Source organism: Rhinopithecus roxellana, chromosome 16, assembly GCF_007565055.1.
Source record: "Rhinopithecus roxellana isolate Shanxi Qingling chromosome 16, ASM756505v1, whole genome shotgun sequence".
Taxonomy (NCBI): Eukaryota; Metazoa; Chordata; class Mammalia; order Primates; family Cercopithecidae; genus Rhinopithecus; species Rhinopithecus roxellana.
The window spans coordinates 71,462,613-71,487,698 of NC_044564.1; the positions used below are offsets into that span (position 1 = coordinate 71,462,613).

Consider the following 25,086-nt stretch of genomic DNA (forward strand, 5'->3'; position numbering starts at 1 on the left):
AAAGGAGAAGAGCCTAGAAACACATTGTGGGAAACTTGCCAGACTTTCTGCTTGATTAATGCTGTGGGTAAGTTTCCAAAGACTAATAGTGTTTATAATTAATGTTTATTTTAATACCCCCTCCTTTTTTTTTTTTTTTTTTAAAGATAATCTAATTGAGTTCAGATGTAATTGGCATTTTACAAACCGAAAAACTCCCAGCAGGTATCAGATGGCAGAATATGATGTTTCAGGAAAAGGGCTAACTTACTGATCGTGGCTGATTCTGACAGTGCTTGAGAGCTGATGTTCTTTATCATTTCAGGTCACCTGCTTCATTGTTTTAGGAACTTAATCTTTTGAACATTTCAATCTCATATATACAGACACAAATGGCTCACACAAAGAAATTCTCAGAGGTTTGCCTGATTCTCAGATTTGGAGTTCTGAGCCAGGTAGAGACTGCTAGACAGAAGCTTTAAATGTCTCCTTTTGTTCCCATCCCTGCAACTCTAGATGTCTAAGAGATAAACGAATGAAGAATCACTTTACTAAAAAGGCAGGCCTCATATCCTAAGACCTGCCAGCATTTAACCCAACTACCTCCTAATGAGCATAAAAATTCTCTTCAGAGTTATTTTGTCAAAGCCCATATTTTGGGTATGTCTCTCTGCAAGTGGGTTGTGACATTATTCATTTGGGGAGAGTTTTGATCTGATTTACTGTATCTGGAAAATAGTAGGTGCTCAAGAAATATGTGTTGAAAGATTATGATGACCTATATATAAAAAACAGAATCAAACAAAATAGTTCTTTTGAGGAACCTATATATTACCCAATCATTTATTTTGTTGTAAAGTGGAAGATTTTATATTTGGCTAACATGTATTCAGTAGTTGCCCCTATTTTGTGAACTTATAGCATGTATTGTCCCCTAGGTTTCATGTCTATGAATTTTCACTTAATCTGAGTTCTTAGTTTCTATTTTTATTTGAGTCCTCAACTTTACATTGTAATCTGGTACCTGTAAATCTCATTTGAAACTTGGGTTAGCAGCAGAAGCGCTGGCACATGCTGAGAGTCCTTAACTAAAGGCTTAGAGGCTCATGACTAAAATGAGATGATTTGGTTCACTTTAGATCTAATCAAAAGAGAAACTTACCATACCTAATTGAACATGCCAGCCTCCAAGTATAACAAATTCCCATCTTTTTTTTTTTTTTAAAGAGCTTCATGAGTTGGGTGGGATCATATTATTAATTTATAATAACAGTATTCAGGTTTGACTGATGAAGGCAACTTCAATCTTTATCTCTAGAGATGTCAGTAACACACAAAAAGAAGCATCCACAATTTGCCTTCTGCTGCCATTTAACACCTTCTACATATGCAATGTGGCAAAATCTGCCTTTCTTTGCCAAGTCCAATCTTTCTGCTTTTACTGCTGACAGTTTAGATCATGAAAATAAGATGCAATGAAGTTTGAAATGCTGGATGTATTCTAAGTAGAATTCCTTGGTCCTGGTTTTCAGGAAGACTGTGGCTTTACCCACATAGCTGGTTTGGTCTTTCTAACAGACCTGATGCTGGTTGCTAGCTGGTTAGTCTGGTTATGCACACAGACTAGCCTGCTGTCTTCCTAAGATCCAGCCCCAGGGTGATGCTTATAAGAATACATCTCTGAAGCAGTAATGTGGCTAGTACTGGTTCAATACAGTTTTTTTATTTTGATAAGGCCCAACCTTACAGAGACATCTATTCAAGTGCCCAGAAAAATCCTCTGGTTATGAAAGTTTGAACTGCATGAGTTAAGCCATAAACTTGGGATGAATGATAGCACGATATCGGAAATGGTGTCTGTGCACAGTAGGGGCTCCCTGCTTTGGTAATTGTAAGGTAGAAAGTCAACTTGCAGTGTGCTCCTCAGACTTTTTATAGGGATAGCAATGATCTTGAGGTATGAAGGGCACGCACTGCAGTGGAAATTGGATATTCTGTGTAGGAAATCAGCCTTGTCATTTAATTTAGAGAGGTCAGATACTTCTACCATAACTGCATCCTGTATTTAACCCAACTTTGGTAAAAACTCAGGTTTCTAAAACAAGTAAATTAGAAGGTAGTTATATTACAAAGGCTTATGTGCTTTGTAATGAAGTCAATTTGAGTCTCTCTTCAAATAACTTATTTAAATTTGCTGTTTGAGGCCCCACGTGGTGACTCACGCCTGTAATCCTAGCACATTGGGAGGCTGAGACAGGCAGATCACTTGAGGTCAGGACTCAAGACCGGCCTGGTTAACATGGTGAAACCCCATCTCTACTAAAAATACAAAAGTTAGCCAATCATGGTGGTGCCTGCCTGTAATCCCAGCTACCTGGGAGGCTGAGGCAGGAGAATTGCTGCTACCTGGGAGGCGGAGGCAGCAGTAAGCCGAGATCGTATTGCTGCACTCCAGCCTGGGCAACAGAGTGAGACTCTGTCTTAAAAAAAAAAAAAAAAAAAATTTGCTGTCTGAGGCTCTCTCATTCATTATTAGTGTGAGCATAAACTGGTGCAATTCTTTTGGAGGGCAATTTGACAAATATCTTTCAAATTTTGAAATGTATATACTCTTTGATCTGGCATTTCTATCTTCAGAAATTAATTTTATATGTATATGTCTTCGACTCAGTAGAATTTGCTCAATGGCTAAAGAGGATACTCATGTAGCATTGTTGTAATAACTAAATAAATCAACAGGAAATGAACATATCCTAAATGTTCATCAACAGCATACTGATTGAACCAACCATGGAACAGCCATGCAGTGAAATACTAAGTAGTTGTTAAAATGAATGAAGAAAGTCTAAATGTGCTGATGTGGAAAGATCTCCAAGACACAATTAATAACAAAAGCCAGGTTAGAAAAGAAACTGATAAAAATGGTTATCTCTAGGGAATGAATGGAATCTGGGGTAGGAAGGAGACTTACTCTTATTGTCTTTCCTTATGTAGTGTTTGTTTTTTTTTTACTTATGTGTGCATGTAATGTTTATATAGCAAAAAATAGTTTAAATTAATCCATGATTTTAAGATTTCTACTGTGGTAAACGTTTGGATTTGTAACTAAAAGGGAATATTTTTCATCATTTTAAAGGTCTATTTCACTTATGTAATAAGTGTCACTTATCACTTATGTAATAGCACATTAGGAATTATCTAATGTACTATTTGCTATATTTAACCATATTAATAAAGACTTTGGATATGAACTAGATCAAATAATATACAAGCCTTTTATTTCAGATGCTGTGACCCAGGAACCTACCTACTATAGTCTTGGTGGCAGCTTACTCAAAATACAAGATCAAGTTTTCACAGGGTTTCAGTACACTGAGGATCAATGTCTATCATTACACTTGATAGAGACAGAATCTTGAGCATGGCAAAAGAAGGGGCATCAAAGTATCCAGTATCTGAACACTCTTTGGGTGGAGGCTTCCCTGGCTTCTCTAGACAAAGGGACTCGCTCCCTTCTGAGGCAGGCCATTCCATCTTTGGGTATGTCTGTAGGAGAGGTCTTCCTATGCTGGGCTGAACTCTCTTTCTCTGAATTGAGGAAGGCTGATGTGCTTTCCCAATCAGCTAGACTTAAGAGGGTCCCCAAAGCTCCCCTCTCCTGGAAAGACAGACCCTGCTTTACCATGGCAAACTGCCCATGGGACCGATTTCAAGAAAGAGGCTGTAGTAGCAACTTCTAAAACATTTTCAAGTTGTTTCCTAACTACATGCTACATCCTCGTTCACTTTAGCAGAGCTTCCAGGTCATTTATCAACATCCAGACCCTCATATCCAGACAGCCCTGACTGTCCCCGACCTGACTCAGTCTGCCACTCTTGGCACCAGTAAATCTCCCAGATCCTTCACCTTTTTTTGCCCTGCAACACCTGGCTCCTTACCTTAGTGCCTTCACCTACTCACTCCCAGCTCCCTTCGTCCTCATTCACCCACTCCTGTGGCAAGCCTACACCTCATCACTAGCAATAACTGCACCACTTCCAAAACCCCAATTTAAGTTTTTGGTAAATCAAAAATCCCCCAATTTGAAGCATCCCACTTTCTGTCCATCACTCTTTTCTCTTTCTACTACAATGGTTCTTTGATCTTACTGGTCAATTCATTGATGCTCTCACCTTTTCACTGCCCTCCTTTAACATGATCTTCACTCAGCTCCAGAGACACCATTCTATCCTGGTTTTCTTCCCACCTTAGTGTCCTTTGCTGGGTCTCCCCTTTCTTCCCAGTCTCTAGACTTTGGAGTTCCCAGGGCTCAATTCTTGGCCTTCTCTTCTCTATCAATTAGCTAGGTATTATAGTCCAGTTCTGTAGCTTTAAATAACACGTACATTTTATGACTCCCAAATTTACATCTACAGCTCTGCCTGACCTCTGTCTCATGCTCCATACTCCTACACCCACCACTTTCTCAACATCTCCATTTGGATGTCTCATAGGCATCCTAAATTTAACATGAGCGCTCAAGCTCCCTCCTATAGCTTGCTCTATTCTCAGTCTTCTCCACCAACACACAGTTACATGAAAGTGAGATTTCCCTGTTGAGGAGAGACTGCAAGTTGCCTATCCAATATCTATTCCATTTCCATTTCCTAATGACATAATGCCTAAATTATGGGGGACAGCAATTCACCCAGTTTAACAAACTACATTTCCAAATTCCTATATCACTGAAACTAGGTAGTCATATGACTGAGTTTTGAACAAATTTTACTCAGAGGGTCTTCAGGGAAAGTGCCTTAAAAAGAAGACAAAATATCTAGAGAAAATCACTTTGACCTTTCCTCCTTCCAGGAATACAGATGTGATGGCTGGAGCTCCAGAGCTGCTATCTTGGACCATGAGGTGCCCTTGAGGTTACAAATCATACACTAGTGTGGTGGAGCGGAAGGATGGAAGGAGCCTGGGTCTTGAATCATTGTGGAGCTGCTAGAGCTGCCATGTATTGTCTGCTACTAGAATTCTTATACTTGAGAGAAAAATGAACTTTCACCTTATTTAAGTCACTGTTAATTTGGATTTTCTGTTATATATAGCTAAAGCTATTTTGCCTGATATATCAGTGTGTATGACACAGTCTCATCCATTCATGCAAGGATTAAAATGTCCTATGAAGGTCACAGATAACAAGAAGGACTTATTTTAAAATAACATTATTTAGTGGATATATCCTGGGCAATGAAAAACATTGCTTAAAGGTATTCCAAAACTTAATTGTTCTTTGAAAAGAATTAGACTATTTCGTGCAACTAAGAACATCAAATGATCAGCTGGACGATGTGACCTTAATATACTTTTGTTTCTTTGAAATAATGGGGGTTTCAAAACAGCCACATGCCTAATTTAGGACCCCATGATTCACATAAGACATTATTAGTTTTTCAGCTTGGTGAAGGGGCAGTTGGTTGCCATGAAACAGTAGGCTTAATTTAATTATGGAAAAGGTTGTTATAATTTTTTCCCTTGATATCACAACTTTTCTACCGTTTTCTCCCTTATACAAATGAACAAGGATTGACTTTTTAAATAGTGGTGAAATTATTTTTCTGGAAATGTCTTTGGTTAAATGGCAGACAGTTTAGGACAATACAGTGGAGACAACTTTCCCCACATATTGCTTCATTGCAAGATATTAGTTGGGATATCTGTCTACCCAGCTACCTACCTACCCACCCACCCACCTACCTACATGTCTCTGTGAAACATTTACCTTTGTAGAGCAAAAATTACTAATTCTATATACCGCCATTGGTGGAAAGGTCTTTTCTCCTTTTAATCCATCTGTCCCATCACACAAACTTGCCTACTTTTGAACTAGCATTCTATATTATTATTCAGAGTAATTTTAGGAAAAAAGCCAAGTTCATTTTATTGAGAATTTTCCAGAATGAGAATGGTATGAAATTTGGGTATCTGCAGATGAGAAATAAGCTATGCATTATTAACTTTAAAAGTTGGAGATTGCTCTTCCAAAAATATGCAGTATCACTGTATGAGAAGATAAGGTGACTGCTGCCTGTGTAGGGAGAGCTGAAGTTACCAAAAGACATTTTTGTCCCCAGAAACATCTTGTTACAGAGGCAAAGTCCCTGAGAGGAGTAAAGCTCACTAATTTATCATTCCTAGCAAAATGTCTCTCATTCAGAGGTGCTCAGTTATTACTAAGTGAATGTATTAGTACAGGTGGCAGGTAAGACAGGTTGTCATCTTGGGACACATGAACATGGCAGTGGAGACATCACCGGCCAGGCGCAGTGCTGTGGGCTTTATGAATTCTGCCTGCCCGCATTTCCCAAGGCTAAGAAAGGTGCCTTCCACTGGGCTCTTCCAGCACCTAGGGTCTACTCATCTCGTGCCTGTGTCTCCCACAAGGTCATGAATTCTTTAGGAGAACTGTTTTTAATCTCCTCCGCTCTGCCCCCAATCCAGCACCTGGTACATACCGGGTATTGATGAAAGAATAAATAAATAGGTGGATAAAATTCGGATTGGCTTGGGGTGGGTGAAGAGGTTGGGTGTGGCCCTGGGAGCTGCTCCAGTGAGGTTCTAGAGTGCCTTAGTGCTGAGAGAGAGAGGGGAGGGGGAAAGGGCTTGGAGGACAAGGAAAAAGTTTTCAAACATCATGATTTTGTCTTGCGTGTGAGAGTAAATATATTGTTTTATTAAAATAACCTTTTCAAGGCAAAGTGCTCATGTAGGGAGAAATGTTTTCTTCAATAGCTCATTGTTATCCACATCATGATGCCCCCATTCTTAGTCTATGGTCTCCATCAAGGCTTTCTTCCCACTCCCTACACTGTAGCCAATTCCATCTGCCCCTGTTCCACTCCCCATCTTGTATAAGCTGCAGTGAAGCCCAGTGGGCGGGGCTTTGGTGGGACACAGTGCTGAGTTCAGGGTCTGCATCACCACTTACCACTTCTGAGTCCCAGAACAAATTAATTTGCTTCTCTGAGTCTTAGTTTCCTCATCTAATAAAATAACTCTTTGAGCCTTGTTTTTCTCCTCTTCAATAAAATCTACCTTTTGTGATCATTATGAGGAAAGATGATACAGAATATATGTAAGCTCACAGCACTGCACCCAGCAAGTGGGAGGCACCCAGTGAACGTTGGTGTGCGCCCATCCCTTCACCCCTTTCTTAGCCTAGTAGGTCATCCTCCTTTTCTGATTTACCTCTTATTTACTAATTCTTTAGGGCTCAGTTCAAAGATCACCTTCTCCACAAAATCTCCTCCCACACCTCACCCGCCCAACTTCCATGGAAAGCAAACTTTCCTCCCCTGTAGTCTGTCATCTTCTGAACACCTGTGGTACTTACCATTTTCTTCCTGGTGTCTCAGTGATTGCGTGTGTTATTTTTTAATCCAAAGTCTTTATTAATATGGTTAAATATAGCAAATATTACATTAGATAATTCCTAATGTGCTATTACATAAGTGAAATAGACCTTTAAAATGATGAAAAGTATTCCCTTTTAGTTACAAATCCAAACGTTTACCACAGTAGAAATCTTAAATCATGGATTAATTTTAACTGTTTTTAAAATCGCCTGCCCTTTACTCTTGTTTCCCCAAAGCACCTAGCAGAATAATTTGTATACAATAGGTGCTTAAAAATAATAAGCTGAATATATGTAGCAAAATTCTCTATATTTAGAAATCATCTTTCTTTTTTGGATACAGGGTGGCATATATAATGCATCTTTCCATTTGGTCCACTTACGGAAAACAACAACAATAAAAAAAAGACCCAGGCTTCACTGTAAGTCACTGACCTCACACAACATCCAGAGAATTCCCTGGAAACAGTTATAAATAAGGACTTGTCACATGAGCAATCACAACAAAGCCTTGCTCAAAAGCTAGTCACAATTCTAAAATTGAGCAAATGCTTAAATGGAGGGGATATATCTCAAAGGCTAGCTAGGCCACAGTTACTGCCCCAAACATCTTCATCTTTATTCTACTTCCTTAAATTGTACAACATGAAAGGGACATAAATCACATATGTTATTCTTATTTTCCAGTGGGAGGGGAGAGGCCCTTGAGAGTTTGAAGAGGCCATGCCTGGCTTCTACCAGATCTGAGGTTACTGAGCTGGCTTTGAGACTTTTAGATGGAGTACCAGAATTAGGTTTAAGCCAGACTTGGCTTGTCACTGAGGTAGCTGTCAAAGGATGTGACTTTAGGTGGCTAGATGGAGAGCTGCTATTCCAAAATATTCTTTTTCTAGTACTTGAAAGGGATTGCTATATATTTAGCAGATTTAAAAATCTTTCAGAAGTTCCTGTTCTAGGTGAAGGATTAACTTTAACCAGCATTTCCACCAAGGTTCCACAAGAAGCTCCATATCAGAAAGTCTGGGAAACACTGTCTACTCTATCCCTCTTTGCAATTTATTATATGCTGCAGTACACAGCAGCATATTGAAAACTCTTGAGAAGTCACATGATAAAGAGACCTATTTAACTTAACTCAGAAGCTCTCCTACTTATTTATGGAATCAATCTTGCCTGTTTGCTTTTTCTTTTTTTTTTTTTTCCTTGTTGTTGCAAAATTCCTAGTGACATCATATGAAACCAGAATTTCATATAACACACTTCTAAAATGCTGCCTTTGCAGTTATTACCTATCACTGTAATGGGGATAAATTTTCAACTAAGAATGGGACACAAAGGGATATGTGTGAGGGGATGGGAAAATCAAGAGAAGGATGAAGTATGTTAAGGGTGACCCAGGGAGGGCCCCCAAACACAATTTGACAGTTTTGCTCAGAACCAGTCGTGGTTCTCATTTCAGACATGATTTTGGCTGGGTTTTCCTGCTTCCAAAGCCCAGTTGTTATCAAGTGATAGAATCAGATTGGAAGTAGAATTTTGCATCTTCATCTTATCTTGAATTGTCTGGCGTAGGGAGGAAAGAAAGGGAACACTTGGACAACATTTGCTCAGATGGATGTGAGAATAGGAAGGAAAGGAGAAGGGGATGGCAGGGAAACAGAAGGCACGTAGGAGGTAGGACATTCATGATAGAAGGTAATGGACAGGATGGAGGAAAGAGAGAAAGTAAAAGGCTTGACAGGTCAGGCAGATGCTAACAAACTCCCCTTCCTAAGCCAAGAATAAAATAACAGCTGGGACAGGAGACTTCCTTAAAGCTATAAATAGCTCCTTCTATCCCCTTGGTAGCAGGTACTTATTCCCACACATAGGGTTCTGCCATTGGACCTCTTGCTGCCCGTGGGTCTGCATTTCCCCAAGCTGTTGGTAGGGCCCAGTCTGAGATCCTAGTAGTGGCCTGCTGCTTTAGAAAATATCACAGCGGTTAATTTAAAGCACAGGGTTAGCAATAGAGAAGGGCCTATGTGTTGTGCAAAAGTCAGAGTGGAGAAGGCCTGGCAAGGGGCTTCCTCTTACCCGGGGTTGTCAGATGTTTCACTTCCTGCATGCAAAGCAACTAGGAGATCTTTGGCAAGCTAAGGCAGCTTAGAAATATTAGAAGCTGAAAGCAAGATATGCAACACATTTGGGAGTATCTCTCTCATGCTGAAGAACAAAATGAGCTGATTCCTCTATGAGGGTACCTTTCAATTTCTTGTCAGTATCCATGTAAAAGTCATGTAAAAACCTTAAATGTTTTTCATAACTTACAAATACTGTATATTATTAAAAAGTCACAGCATGTATGGGATGAAATAGGGGTTAAGGCAATAGGACAGCTCCCTTTACAAGAATTCAAAATCTTCACATTGCTGTTCCTTGGCGAACCTACATCAGAAATGAGATTCTTCCTGGGACAAGGCTATGTTCTGGGATAGTGCCTGGAATTCATTAATAAATACACTTTAAATAAATCTCTACTCAGATAAAATGGTTGATGCCTGTCCTCATGGAGTGGGAACCCTCATGTAGACAATGCTACTGGCTGGAATGGTGGACCCAGCCTCTCAGAGTAATGCTCTTATCTGATACAATAGGGACTGCAGGGACCTAGGGCATTAGCCTACAGTCCTCTGCATCAGAATCAGGTGTCTAGCTGGTTCTGGGTATAGAAGTTACTTCAGATCTTTCATTCCTTTGCATAAATCAGAAAATCACCAGAACATACATCCCCTTCTGAAATAAAGGACACATTAGAAAATTATTGGATGAATGTTTCTGTATGTTTTGTGAGCATGTGGGGGAAAGGTACTGACTGGCACAGTGGGTATTTGTGTTTACATTACTGACACCATTTCTCTGAGTGTGTTACATAATTATGATGGTTTGAATTGTTTGAATGGAACAACATGATTACCCATGGTATTGTACGTCTCCAATTCCAAATAAACACAATGGCAAAAACTAGACAAAAATGCAGAAAGAATAGTAAGTCACACAATGTCACTGAAGTCATGCAAAGAGGAAAAAAAAAAAAAGAATAAAAAATGGGCAAGCAACAGACACCATAAATGAAAAAAAGCCAATGCATACAATTCTAAAATCATTCTTACCTTCTTCAGTCATTGTGTCATAATATTTTAGTTTTCCATATGATCCAAGTTCTACAACATCACAGTAAAAGACACAAAGATAAGGAACGAGCTATAATGCAAGAACTTTGTTTTTACACATTTTTAATTAATCAGATTCAGAGTTATACTGTCAAATTTTGCAATCGTAACTATATGGAGATATGCAAACATGGGCCATGTGGCAGACAGCTTTCACGGCCCATTTTCAGAAATCACTTTAAATATATTATGCTACTGGGGGTAGAGTGTGCCCTGCATTACAGAATAGGGCACAGTTATCTTAACATCCAATGAAACTGAGTACTTGGCAAAGATAACTTCACCCCAGGTCTATTGTAACCCTATAATTTTCATACAGGTGACACTCCAAGAAAAAGGGACTGAACAAGGACAACGTCCAGGCTCAAGGAAGTTTGCAGGCACTGTGATTCCTTGCCACAGAACAGCAGTTCAAGAAGTTCATTTCACAGCTTTTCTCCAACGGAACCATTTCCTAGAGAAAAAGGAAGGCTACCTACAAAAATCTAACATGAAAAACCACGTTCTAAACTTCCCTTTCTCTTCTTGGATTTTAGACAGACAACACAGAGTGCTCTGGGAGGAAAAAGGAGGCATGTTCCCAGGGAAGACCACCAGCTCAGATAGGTGACAGGGCAGCCACAGCTCCAGGACTAAGGCATTGGCGGCTGCTCTGTAAACAGCATGAGGCAGGGCAAGGACCAGCAGCTCCTCCTCTGTGTACAGATCATCAGTGGACTCCCCTGTAATGGAAACCCCTGGCAGAATGTGAGCTGTTTTGAGTGAGCTGGTGGGAGTGGCAGCTGCAGTTGAGGGGAGAGAAGGAGTGGGGATACACCATTTCTGTTTTCTTACTTCAGTTTTAAAATAGCAACTTTTATCCTTGTTTGTCTGAAAATTCTAGATTGTTTTAAGCAATTTTGTGAGCAGGTTAAAAATATAATTTCTGGTCACAACACCACTCTCCCAATAAACTTCAAGACATTAATTAGACTCAAGAGATATTCCTGTGATTCTGCAGAATGCTCCCATGGCCCATTAACTGGGCCAGCTGCTGGGAATCTTCATATGAATCAACTTAAAATTGATGGGTTTTGTGTGCAAGATGAAGGATCTAGCTTAAAATGCAATAATAAATATTCCTGTATTTCATAGTTATATGATACATCATTTGCATATTTTTTCATGTGCCTAGATTTCTATCTAAAATTGTTTTAATACACCAGCACAAAATTATATCTTGGGGAGAAAAATCACATGTTTATGTTTCTACGAAGAGCTGCCTATTCTGGCTTTTCTTGGATACATTACAAAAGATGCAGGTGCTTCAAAAAGAAACTGAATTTTGTGTAAATAAAAAGAAATTTTTTTTCATGACTTCTGGGGATTTCCATCAGTGAAAAAAATATGTGTGTATATATATATGTGTGTGTGTGTATATATATATATATATATTTTGGTATTTTAAGAACAGTATTATATATCTGACATTGCACAAGTTTGGAATTCTTAAACGACCTAAATACCTTCATAAATATAAAACACATAAATATAAAACATATGTTCATAGTGGCTTCACATATATGTGTTTGCATGTGTGAGTAATCTTGGAGTAGATTAACAAATCGTATCAGCCAACTAATTGTTTTGTGACCTCTCTTCCTTCCCTGAGGTAAGCAGTGGAATAAGCAGCTGGCATTCTCCGCCATTTGCTCAGCAAACAGAATGTGGGTGGCTCTGTGTTTGCAAAGTTGGATGTAAACTATATTCTACACAGTGACAATACATCATTGCATCTTTACAGATCTGTTTTTGTGGACGCAAACCTCTGTATGCACACACTTATTTTCACGTATCAATCCCAACTGTCAAACATCTACTTGTGGCAGATGATATTATTCCTCACCTCTTCTCTTACAGAATCATGTATAAATAAATACATTCATATTGTTTATTATCATTTTATTTGTACACAGTTGGAATCGGAACTGTTCATATCGGACAAAGCTCACACATTCTCGACAACGTGGCAATGTCTAGATCGCTTCTTAGCTGCTTCCTTGGATGATGAATGGGACTGAAGGACAAGAACTAGGCAGAACATAACAAAAATGAGGCAAATGATGGTGGAAGAGAAGGAAGAAGAGTAGCGAAAAGCTGAATAACAGCAAGTGATGTGGCAACTCAAGGCACAGTGAGGAAGCAGCAGAAGGGAATGGTATCTGCCCAAACAAAGAGAACCATGTTTACAGTTTACTGAAGAAGAGTCAGAAAAGAATGGAGATGGAAACCAGCCTGCTAGAATACGGTCTTTAGCACTAACAGCAACAGGATGGTGAGATGGTGAACTCAGCAGCAGCATCCTAAGGAGGATAGGGCAGCATCTCCAGGAGACACAAGGCCCTCCTACCTGAAGCAGGGACTCAGGAGGTGCAGAAAGATAAATGGCATGCGACTAGGACAAACAGCATGCATGCATACACCAGAGCTCATCATGCACCTGGTTGGGGTCTGATAGCTCATGATGCCTCCTGGAAAGTAGCCTTGGCCACTGTCTATTGATAGCCTATGGCAAGACCTAGTCTTGCTGAGAGGACCCAGGAGGCACTCCCCTGCATAGGAACGTGGCTTGCAACCAGCACACTCCGCATAATGAATAACCAAGGCACTCTGAACACAACTGGATTAGGATTCAAACTGAGGCTAATCCAAGGTTAGTTTTTTGGGGGATAGGAGGAAAGAAGTAAGGGAGTTAAAGAGCCTATTATTTAACATCATCTAGCACTGTTCGCTGTATCAGTGAAGCAAGAGGCAGCCAGAATTGGAAGAGCCATACATCACCTGTGAATGTCATTCTGGGTACCACCTGGTGCCTCTTCTCTATAACATTTCTCTAAGAAGCCATACAGATGGAGAAGACATTCCAGAACCCGGTGGTCGGTGTTTGAGATGAGCCTGTAATCCGATTGTAAATGCTGCCCATCACGAGAATCACACTTGCTTTCATGTCACCGTGGTGGAGCCCATGTCACTGAGCTGTGATGATCCCATGACAAATCTCTTCCCTTATGTATATTACTGCCCCTCTAGCTCTGTATCACACTAGCCAAAACAGTGACTTCTTTTGTTTTGTTTTAAATTTTAGTTTGGGGAGGAATGAAAGTTGCCCATTAGATATAACAATTCCCAATTATCTCACAGGGACAGATCTCGATTATGGAAAATATGGTGAAAGTTCTGAAAGGTAGGTTACCATCACAGAAGGAGATGCCAATATAATTATGTAGGAATTATCATCCTCGAACAGTGAACAATAATGTGTGGTCATTACTGTGGATCATGCAGATGGTTCATAATGAAATGCCCAAGCGAGTCCCCAGATTCTGCAACTTCTTATAAATTTGCCACCTCATTTTCAGCCTTGCTTCTCTGTGGTGTTGCTTAGCAATATCAGTGGTTACCGATTTCTGTCCTGTGACGAGCTGATTCAGGCCATATTTCACCTTATTTTACATGCTCTGAATGATCAAGCAAGAAAAATAGGACCTAAATGTGCTATTCTGCTGCTGTCCTTTTGAGGTGTGCTGGGGAGGGGGAGTGTGTAGGATAGAATATACAGGTTTCTGAAAAGGATTTTTAAAGAAAAACAATAAGCAACCTAGACAAGAGAATCAACCCAAAACAATCTGCCTTTTACAAGTATCTTTTTGAGAGGTGAAGCCAGCTGGACTTCCTGGGTCGAGTGGGAACTTGGAGAACTTTTCTGTCTAGCAAGAAGATTGTAAAAAGCACCAATTGGCACTCTGTAGCTAGCACTGTAAAACACACCAATCAGTGCTCTGTAGCTAGCAAGGGGATTGTAAAATGCACCAATCAGCGTTCTGTAAAAACGCACCAATCAGCACTCTGTAGCCAGCAAGGGGATTGTAAAATGCACCAATCAGTGCTCTGTAAAAATGCACCAATCAGCGCTCTGTAAAATGCACCAATCAATAGGATCCTAAAAGTAGCCAATGGCAGGGAGGATTGAAAAAAGGGCATTCTGATAGGACAGAAACAGAACATGGGAGGGGACAAATAAGGGAATAAAAGCTGACCAACCCAGCCAGCAGCAGCAACCCACTTGGGTCCCCTTCCACGCTGTGGAAGCTTTGTTCTTTAGCTTTTCATAATAAATCTTGCTGCTGTTCACTCTTTGGGCCCATGCCATCTTTAAGAGCTGTAACACTCACCAGAAAGGTCTGCGGCTCCATTCTTGAAGTCAGAGAGACCACGAACCCACTGGAAAGAACCAACTCCGGACACATTTTACTGTGTAATTAAAAATCTCAATAACAATCTTAAGATAATTTTAAACATTGACACTTCGCTTGAATATTTTTTTCCTTTTTCACAAAGTCCAGGAGATAAGTGATGATAAAGCATGAGGGGTGCGTGCATAGTATGGAGACTTATAGACCTTGACTTGACAACTGGGTCTGCCACTTGTTAGCCATGAGACCTTGGGCAAGTTACCTAATGTCTTTTGAGACTTAGTTCTCACCCTTACATAAATGAGAAAAATACTAGTTGTATTCTAGAATAGTGGTGAGAATTACAGGTGCTTAACCTGTAACTGACAGATAATATTCACTAACTATATTGTAGGTATTATTATGACTTCAGTGCATCAGTTGGTTTTCCTTCAAACTAGTCAGGAAGCTCCATACATAGTACTCTTCTGATCTTCAAAAATCAGAGTGAACTTTGGTATCAAGAGACCTTATCATTATAATGCAGAACAAGGAGATCTTGTAGCACAGTGGAAATTTTGGAGTCGATAGACATGGGATCTAATCCAGACTTTGCTTTTTATTACCAGTGGGACTTTGTAGTAACATAGCCTTTCAAAACCTTAGTTTCCTCATCTGTAAAATGGGGCTCATCCTAGTACCTCCCTCAATATGTTGTTGAAAGGAGCTTTGTGCTATGCCTGGAACATTGGAAGTGCTCAAGCTCATACATATAGAACCCATCATTCTATGATTGGGCCAAAATCTAGTAAATGATGAGTTGTTCAGACTAAGATAATATGTCACAAGTGACCACCTAGGATTTGAACATTGTTTCTAACATCCTTTTTACAAGTTTATATTGGAGAAGAAACAGGTAAAAAGAGAATGACAAAAATAATGACCGATGATGTCATGCGAAAGGAAGTCTATGAATGTCATTTATATTCTTTTGTATAATCTAACATCAGGTACATTGAGACCTGATGTCAGTTACATTGGTATTAAAGAATTACAACTCAGAGAAAGAGATAACATAAAGATCATTAGGTTTTGGTTTTTGAAAGGGAAGCTCAAAAGGGACTTCAGCTGTTCAGGAAAGTGGTATTGTCCAGTGGTTAAAAGCGTGGCTCCTGGGGTCCAACAATCCTGGGTGTGAACCCAGCTCCACCAGTGACCCGTGTGGTCTAGGGTAAATCTTTTAGCTACTCTAAACTTCAATGTCCTTATTTGTAACATGGTTACAATAAAAGTTCTTATCTTATAGGATTGATGTGGAAGATAAATAAGTTAATCTGTATAAAATGCTTAGCCCAGTGTCTGGCAGGCACATGGTAAATATTCAATAAATATTACTTGTCACTATTGTCACTATTATTGCCTCCACATGCATCAATTCAGAGTTCAAGCTGAATATTCAACATTTTCTCTGGTCCCTTTTTCAGCTGTAGTTTGAAAGGAAAAATAATATTGTTAAAGATAGTGAAAAAATATGATTTGAATAGCAAGGAACATAGAATATCTGAAACCATCCATGCAACAGCTGGAATTCATTTCTAATTTCAGATAATCTGTTTGAGCTCTTCTAATAGAGTATTTCTAAAACATGTTCTAATTTTTTGGGGGGCAGGTGGATGGGGGGTTAGGAAACTAACATTTTCATTAATGACATCTATCATCTTGGGTACATTTTTGCATGTCTATAAATTGAAAGATTATATTTACAAAATCAAGCAAAAGGTACTTTCTCATCAAATCCTATCAATTCTGGGCTGGGAGTTACAAACACATTTATTACCCAGCCTTAGAAGTGGCAAAATATTCCATTATCTTCCTCTACTTTTTTTAAAAAAGGATTTATGAGGTGCTATGTACAGATAGGCCCATTGGTTTCTTTCATAGAAACAGGAGCTTGGTTATATTACATGTGACTAAGGTCCACAGGGCGAGGGGAGAGAGGGGGGCACTAAGGTGATGTTGATGCTTCTGTAAGCCACACTCACAATCCAACCAGTCACAAAGTTTAATTCCACCCCAAATGTACTCAATTCCACCTTTTCTGCTCCATTTCCACTGCCCTGGCCTTAGTCTGAGGCTTTGCCTAGACTACTGCATTGGTCTTATTTGCACTCTTCTTCCCTCATCCTTCTTACCACCTGTCTACCCCCAGCACCTTTCACCTATCTTTCTCATCGTTATCAAGGTAATCATTTTAAACACAAAGTGAAAATACAACACCTCTCAATCCTGCACATACTGTGATTTTGTGTTGGAATTTTACTATGTCTCCTAATTTACTGAATCTTTCAGAACCCTGTTGAGGTTCCCTCCTCCATGCAGCATTCCTAAATGCCCCCATCCCTAATGTTAAATCACTTTCCTCCTGTGTGTCTGTTCCAACTATACACTTTTGTTGTTGTGCTCATCTCATCAAATGTACCTTAACCTACTTGTTTTCTGCCCTTTAGGGCAAAGAGTCATTGTACTCATTTTGTTAATTTCAGCACCCAGCAGAGTAAATGGGCACTCCGTATGTGTTCAACAAATGCTGCTAAGTTGAATTAAATATCTATTTAAAGTGCTCTATTAATCTTCCTCACTCTTGTTGCCTTTGGTACTGACACTTATGATTCTTCCCATTTTAGTGTTCTAATTCCACAGCTTCAATTACTCTGGCTTATAGTGTCTCTATGGGGAGGAAGCCCCATAGGTGTGGTCTTGACTCTTGCAATTCCCTTCATTGCTTCAGTAAAGTAGGAGGACTTACATCATGCAAAAGAGCCATCAGGAGAGTCCTCAGCACACAGAAGACAAAATGGCAGCACTGTCTTTAAAAAATGGAGACGGAAAATACTGGTGCACAGAATAGATGCTGCATGCTGGCTAGAGAACAACTTGGATATACTCCTGGATCCCATCTTGTGGCCTGGCTGGATTCAGCAGTTTTTGCTAGGCAGAGAGAATCAGTGCTAATTTATATCCAGCTATTGGGTCAGTGCAGCCGAGTTTCTACCCTCTGGTGCATGAAAGCATCCAACAATATTAGAAAAATATCCAAGGGGAGGAGAGGAAAACCAGTAAAATGAAAAAAGAAAAAAAAACAAAACTCCAGCCATCCAAGAAGGGAAAAAGGCAAGAGATAAGAGAAATATGAGAGGGCAAGAGAATTTGAGAACACAATGAAATTAAGGGGAAAAGGACTGGAAGACATAAAATTAATGCCACTGATGTGATAGTAATTCAAGGTAAAAATGATCCTTACAATGATATATTCTACATTACAGTATTGTGTGGCATATTATTTTCCTGAATATTTGGTTCTTTACCACAATAGAAACAATCACCCCAAATTATGAATAATTTACAGGAATAAATTTAAAGTAGAATGTTCATAGAACCCTTTAAATTCCATCTGTTGTAAGTATAAATCCATGTGCCATTACTCCTATTAAATACTAGACTGTATAAGTGGGATTACATAAGTCAGTTTAAAATCCAGGATGCAAAGAAAGGGTGGAAGATTAAGATACCTTTCCCAAATAGTTATGCACCTTAGATTAAATAGCAAATGCCTGCCAGTAAACCAGAGATTTGGTTACGTAGGAGGAGCTAGGGCATGCCATTATCTTCTGACCCCCAAGTGACTCCCAAAGGATGGCCTAAGAATGTTTCACCAGAATTAAAAAATTAATAGAGTAAATGCTTTTGTAGATTTTTATCAATATATTGGAAAGATAATTTTTTTAGTCTGCTGAACACCTATGGACCCCAGGTAGAATTTTTTTCAAGTCTGCTCAACAGCTATGAACCCAAATGAAATCTGGCCTTTTGGAAGGAAATGAGTTAAGTATCATGCCATATGATTTCCTTCTCATTGTACAAAGGATAGGAGAACTCTGTAAACACAGACGCTATAATTATACAGCTTTGGGATAACTTTTGCTCAATGAGAAGCTGATGAATAGAAAATCGGTTCCCACAATATCTTATAGATAGGTATACCAGGACCTGAAGATATGGCACATGATAAATAGGCTTCTTTTTGAGGAAAGAAAATATAGAAAAGATAATTCAAGGTCTTATGATTGAACCACTGAAAGCTGTCTAAAGTGTTGATGGCTGCAAGAAAAAATGAACAACTGATAGCAACTTATTTGGCAAATGCCTACAGAGAACTAATGATGTGGCAAGCACTGTTCTACATGCCCTACAAATAGCATTCCATTGAATACACTAAACAGCCTGCGACAGATACCAATATCTTTCCTATTTTACAAAGGAGGAAACTGAGTTACAGAGAAGTTAAATAACTTGCCCAAGGGCACACAGCTAGTCAGAGGCAGAACTGGGGTTTAAACCAAGGTGGCTGGCTCCTCACTGTGGCTGCTCAATGACTAACTCTGCTATTCCTCCCAAGAATCTGATGGGAAGAGGTCACCATGCACACCCCAAGCAGGGTAGAGGGTTTTTCTAAATGGGCACATTATGTGATGTCACCTTTGGGCTCCTAGAATCAGCTCTTTATGGTCTAATTCTCACTAGCATTGACAAGATGGGGTTTAGCTCTCAGCTCAAGAAAATAGTCATAACCTGTTCCAGATAGGAAACCTTGCATGACCTACTGCATCACCTATGGAAATGTGCTGCATGAAAAAGAAAAATCAATAACTGGATAAAAGTTTTTTTCCAGAAATAGCAGAGGAGAATTTTAATCATAAATAATTTCCTAAAATGAGATTGATTTACTATGGAATTTCATTCCTGCCAATACTGGTTGTTATGGCCTCAGGGCCTTAGAGTAAAAAACAAAGCTACATTCACTATTGGTTTTTTGGGCTTAAGTGCTGCTATCTGGGAGGTCAAAGAGAAGTAGCCACATAGGTTACTGCAACTGCATATCTAAAGGTCAGGTTCAACAACAGCATTTAAACTGGTGTTCAGGGAGTCAACTAGCCTGGGGCAAGCACTGGCTAAATGTTCACCCAGAGTCTTGTCTGTAGTGGGGGTCTGTAAAGGAGAACATCCCCAGTGGGGTTACCACTCATGTCAGCTTGCAATGGCAATATGTTTCGAGAATGAATGAATGAATATATGAACACACACACACACATGCGCGCACTCACACACACACTAAACAAGTCTAATATAGACCTGTAAACTATATAAACAACAATGCTGCTTGACTCTTTACAAACGTGTACGTACACATATGTATAACATAGCCTCATTTGAGCTCGGGGACAACCTGTGAAGGACAGTTTGTTGTGGGTGAGATGATTCCTTCAATGACTGAGGTAAAGAGGCAAGATTTGGTGGATCTGATAATGTGAGGTCAGGAGAGAAATGGATCCTGACAGCCAGTTGAGGATTGAGTTTACAATATGATCAGCATGTACACATGAGTGCTGTGGCCAGTGCAAATCCCAGATGGAAGAGCCAACTAGAAAATGTGTTCCCTACTGTCAGAGAAAGCCATCTCATCACTGAATGCAAGTCATTCAACCTCCTCCCGTGAAGTGAGGGTCCTGCTACTTATTAAACACTCAGAGGTGTCTTTAGTGTAAACGCCTTCCATTTGGGAGAAAACACCTATGGATGCCCTCATATCACAGATGATGTTTATATAACAATATACATTTTGTATGGGAAGTCTTTGGTAAATGAAAGTGCTTCTTCACCTTCAGTGACTGCCCCCATCCTTTGGTCCCTCGTGTAATCGCATCTGTGACAGCTGCTTTTTATCTCTGGGAACTCTGAGTCTTCCTTTCTGAAGGAGTTCCCTTTTGAGCATAAGTTCCAGAGGACAAAGATGAAGCTCTAATTTTATGGATACTTCATTGTCTTTTTCCTTCTTCATGATATGTTTGTGCTCAAATGCCATCAAAATCAATTTTTTTTGGGCAGGGCGCAGTGGCTCACGGCTGTAATTCCAGCACACTGGGAGGCCGAGGCAGGTGGATCACCAGAGGTCAGGAGTTCGAGACCAGCCTGGCCAACATGGCGAAACCCGTCTCTACTAAAAATACAAAAATTAGCCAGACATGGTGGTGCATGCCTGTAATCACAGCTCCTCAAGAGGCTGAGGCAGGAGAATCGCTTGAACCTGGGAGGTGGAGGTGGCAGTGAGCCAAGATCACACCACTGCATTCCAGTCTAGGTGATAGAGTGAGACTCTGTCTCAAAAATAAATAAATAAATAAATAAAAATAAAAATAAATCAAGTTTTTGGCCACATACCTTGTGGCCTTTACTTCAAAGTCAACATTTTCATTGGAGAAAGAAAGAGAGAGGGAACTTTTCTCATACTCAAAAGCACTTATTTCAGTAAGACCATTCACATTCCCTTATGGCTCAAGTAATATTAATTTATAATGTGTACAACACAAAGAGAGATTCAGTTTCAACCATTTTTCACATTCAAATATGAGAATAACGCTTTACTATTCCCTAAAGAGAGGAGCTATTTAACTTGTCCTGTGTTTGCTCTATGAGAGGCATTAATGGCCTGTCCTCCTCTATCTAGGGACTGATACTACTGTCATCTTAGTAAACCACAGCCAGTAGATTGGATTTTATTTTTCGCAAGTGAAGATTTTCACTCATTTGCCTATTCACTTACCAAGAGGAGGCTGCATGCAAACATCTTGGTAATATAAGCTGATCTAAATTTTAAGATAGAAAGGTTACAAAACTGCCTTTGAGTTACCTTCTCCACTTTTGGATAAAGGGTCATGAAATGACTTTCTTTTGGGACCAAACAAAAATTTATAAAAGCTCATTCTGAAGCTTTTTTTTTTTTAAATAGAAGCTAAAGAGAAATAAGCTCTGGTATTTGGTGAGACAAAAAGCAAACCCAGCAAGCAAGTGACAGTTTAATCTTAGTGTCAGCTTCAAGTTAACATTAAGTGTCTATGTTAAAGACTTAGAAAGCCTTTACAGAACAGAGAGATGTGTGAGCATGTGTGGCCATAGATAAGAGTCCTGTGTGAGTGAAGTGTCCAGGTTCAGAAGTCAGACTTAGGAGCTCGGTGACTACGAGCAAGTCATGCCACCCCTTGAAACTGTGGTTCTCCCAGAGGTAAAATATGCATATGACTTCCCATAGCCACTGCTGAGAGAATTACATGAGATGACTTTTGGGTGTGAGGCACAGAGTGGGTACTACAAGTTCCACTTTCTTGTTTTCCTTCTCCACCATCTCTGAGGCCCCTAGTTTCCTGCACTGAAATCTCTCTCTCTCTCTCGCTCTCTCTCTCTCTCTCTCTCTCTCTCACACACAGACACACACACACACACACACACACACACACACACACACACACACACACACACACACACACATACGCATAGACACTCGCACTTCCCTAGCACCCCTCAACAGGAGAGACTGCTAGAGCGTTAGTTCAGTGGGCAAGGAGCCATATGCCTGCTCATTTCAAAGGAACCACGTTTTGGTTGGGACAACAATATATAGTTCGGGGTTTCCGTGAGCCAGTTGGTTCCTCTGCTCATCCAGGCTCCTCACCTCCCTCAAGAACCTGCTTTCAAAACTCACTTTCTCCAGGAACACTTCCCTAAAGGCCCCTCCTCAGGGTTCACACAATGATCTGGATTTCCTGAGGGTCTGGCAAACCTTGCTTGCCTGCAGCCAGTGCTCACTCTGTCCAGCGCCGTGCCTGCTGTTCACGCACCAGGGCGCTTGCTATGCCAGGAGGCCACTTACATGAATGTGTGCTCTCGCTGCTTCAGGAATGCCGGCCACATCCCTTCAATTGGGTGATTCAAATGCTCTAGGAAGCCCCTTTCCTGCCCCGCTTAGTGCCTCACCAAGAGCAGTTAGTGAATCTGGCCAGGGCAGTGGTGCTTATACCCTATGGCAGTGTGCCCCTCCAGAGCCACCTCAGAGGAGACCCCAGCGGCCTCTGATCCAGCCTCTTCACCTTCCTCCTAAATACTTCAGCCAGAACATCTAAAAGCTGCTGCTTGATGATACCTCTTGATCTCTGGTGGGCACATCTTTTTTGCACTTCTTTGTCAAAAGTGGTGGACACTAGGACTGGGATTGAGTTGCACATAGAGTTTAATTTGGAGAGAACTGACGTCTTTATAATATATTAGCATTTATTTAGATCTTTTATGTTCTTCAGAAATGATGATTGTGATGATTTTTGCCATAAAGTTCTTAAATATTTCTTCTGGGTTAATCCTTGGTATTTTATGGTTTTGTTGCATTTGTGAGTGGGGTCTTCATTGCTTTCATGTTTAAATAATCCTTTAGTTCAGCAGTCCCCAACATTTTTGGCACCAGGGACTGGTTTTTGTGGAAGATGATTTTTCCACGGGTGGGTGTGGGGTGAGTGGTGGGGATGGTTTGGGGATGAAACTGTTCTACTTCAGATCATCAGGCATTAGATTCTCATAAGGAGCCACAACCTAGATCCCTCATATGCACAGTTCACCATAGAGTTCGTGCTCCTATGAGAACTGAATGCTTCCTATGATCTGACAGGAGGTGGAGCTCAGGTGGTCATGCTCGCCCACTGGCTGCTCACCTCCTGCTGGGTGGCACAGTTCCTGATGGGGTATGAACTGGTACCAGTCCACGGCTTGCTTTAGTTCAATTACAGGTGCATTAGGTAAGTATTATTCCTACTTTTATGTTTTATGTTTTTATGTTTCTTAAGGTGTCTAGTGCACGAATTTGTTAAATATTGGTATTAGCAATATAATTTGTTATAGTGAAAAAATGTAAATCAAAATTTGAATCTACACAAGGAAGGAGAAATTACTATAATTGTAGGAGAGTGTGCAAGAGTCCACAGAAAATGAATAAGAACCTTCATTTTTTGCAATTTCCTTCTCAAACTCAATACTAAGTTAAGAAGTGGATATTATTTTACAGGTGTTTGATTTTTCAAAAGGAATGAATGGTTAAAACAATAAACATCTTAGCATCTTGTTGTGATGGTAATTCTCCGAACATATAAAATTAGGCTTGGGGAATGTAATAAAGGAAAGAACTATACAGTATATTAAAGAGAAGAAAATGAAAGGAAACGAGAGAAGAACAAAGCATTTGGATGGAAGAGAGGAATAAGGAGATGGGAGAACTCATCAGGAATATGTGAGGCAGACAGCAAACATTTCCCATTGCAGCAGTGACTCCAGGACTAGAGAGGGAGATATTCCATTATACAGCAAATATTGACCAAGCACCTACATAATAACATCCTTGCTGTGCTGGTACTATACAATGGTCGCCAAACCAGATGTGATCACTATTCATAGCTGCAAGAGAACCATCAAGTAAGTAGAACTTTGTTGATCACAACAACAGAGCCCTTTGACAGGGCATGGATTAAGAAAATCTACATGGCTAGAGACATATATTCCCTAGCAGAAAAATTATAAAGGCAAGTACTCATTCAATTCATTTAGCAAATATGTATTGGGGCCCACTTGTGCCAGGCACTGGGGATAGAGCCAAGCCTGCCCTGAGTCCTGCTCTGCTGGAGGTATAAGGGCCGAGACAGGCAGCATACAACAAATAAACACGTTCATGGGGACAAGTGTTAAGGAGAATGCAGAGCAGGGTGAGGGAGAGAACTCAGATTCACTTTCATTGTTTTGCTTCTAATATTTTCAAAAGGTTGCTTGAGTAAGGCCTCTGATCAGGTGATATGTGAAGGCTGACTTGAAGGAGGGAGACCAGGAGCCAACTGGATATCTAGAAAAAGGGGGAACATGTGTTGCAATTTGGAAGGAGCTGCTAGGCAGTCAGAGAAGCAGAACAAGGGAAATGACATGTGAAAGAAAAGAGAGAAGGGTAGAGAAATGAGGGGATGGAAAGGAGGGGAGAGGAGGGGGAAAAGCAGGGGAGGAGGGGAGGAAGGTGAGAGACGGGCAGAGAGAGATGAGGGAGAGGAAGGAGAGGAAAGAGGGGAAGGAGGGGAAAGGAGGGGAAAGGAGGGCAGAGAGGAGGGAAGGAGGGGTGACAGAAGAGAAGAGAGGATGAGAGGAAGAGAGGAAGCGGGAGGGAAAAGGGGGAGAGAGATAGAGGGGGAAGTTGCAGGGGGTCTGGGGTCTCTGTAAGCTCTAGGGCTTTTGCTGTTGGTGAGATGGTTTTAAGCAGAGGTGGGGCATGATTTGACTTACATTTTAGGGGAACCAGGATTCTTCTGTGGACAACTTTGGGGCATGCCTTTTCTGGGGAAAGATTCAGGACCACTGTGAAATAAATTGGACTCG

At 40.4% G+C, this 25,086-nt stretch overlaps 1 protein-coding gene across 1 annotated transcript in view; it reads right to left on the bottom strand.

Annotated features, from left to right (window-relative positions):
• The window catches only part of SLC24A2 (solute carrier family 24 member 2), a 266,259-nt gene that overhangs the window by 63,681 nt on the left and 177,492 nt on the right, over window positions 1-25,086 (bottom strand). Inside the window, exon 5 of the mRNA XM_030920306.1 lies at window positions 10,529-10,579. Within this exon, the coding sequence (XP_030776166.1) occupies window positions 10,529-10,579 (51 nt within the window). The remainder of the gene's footprint in view (window positions 1-10,528; window positions 10,580-25,086) is intronic.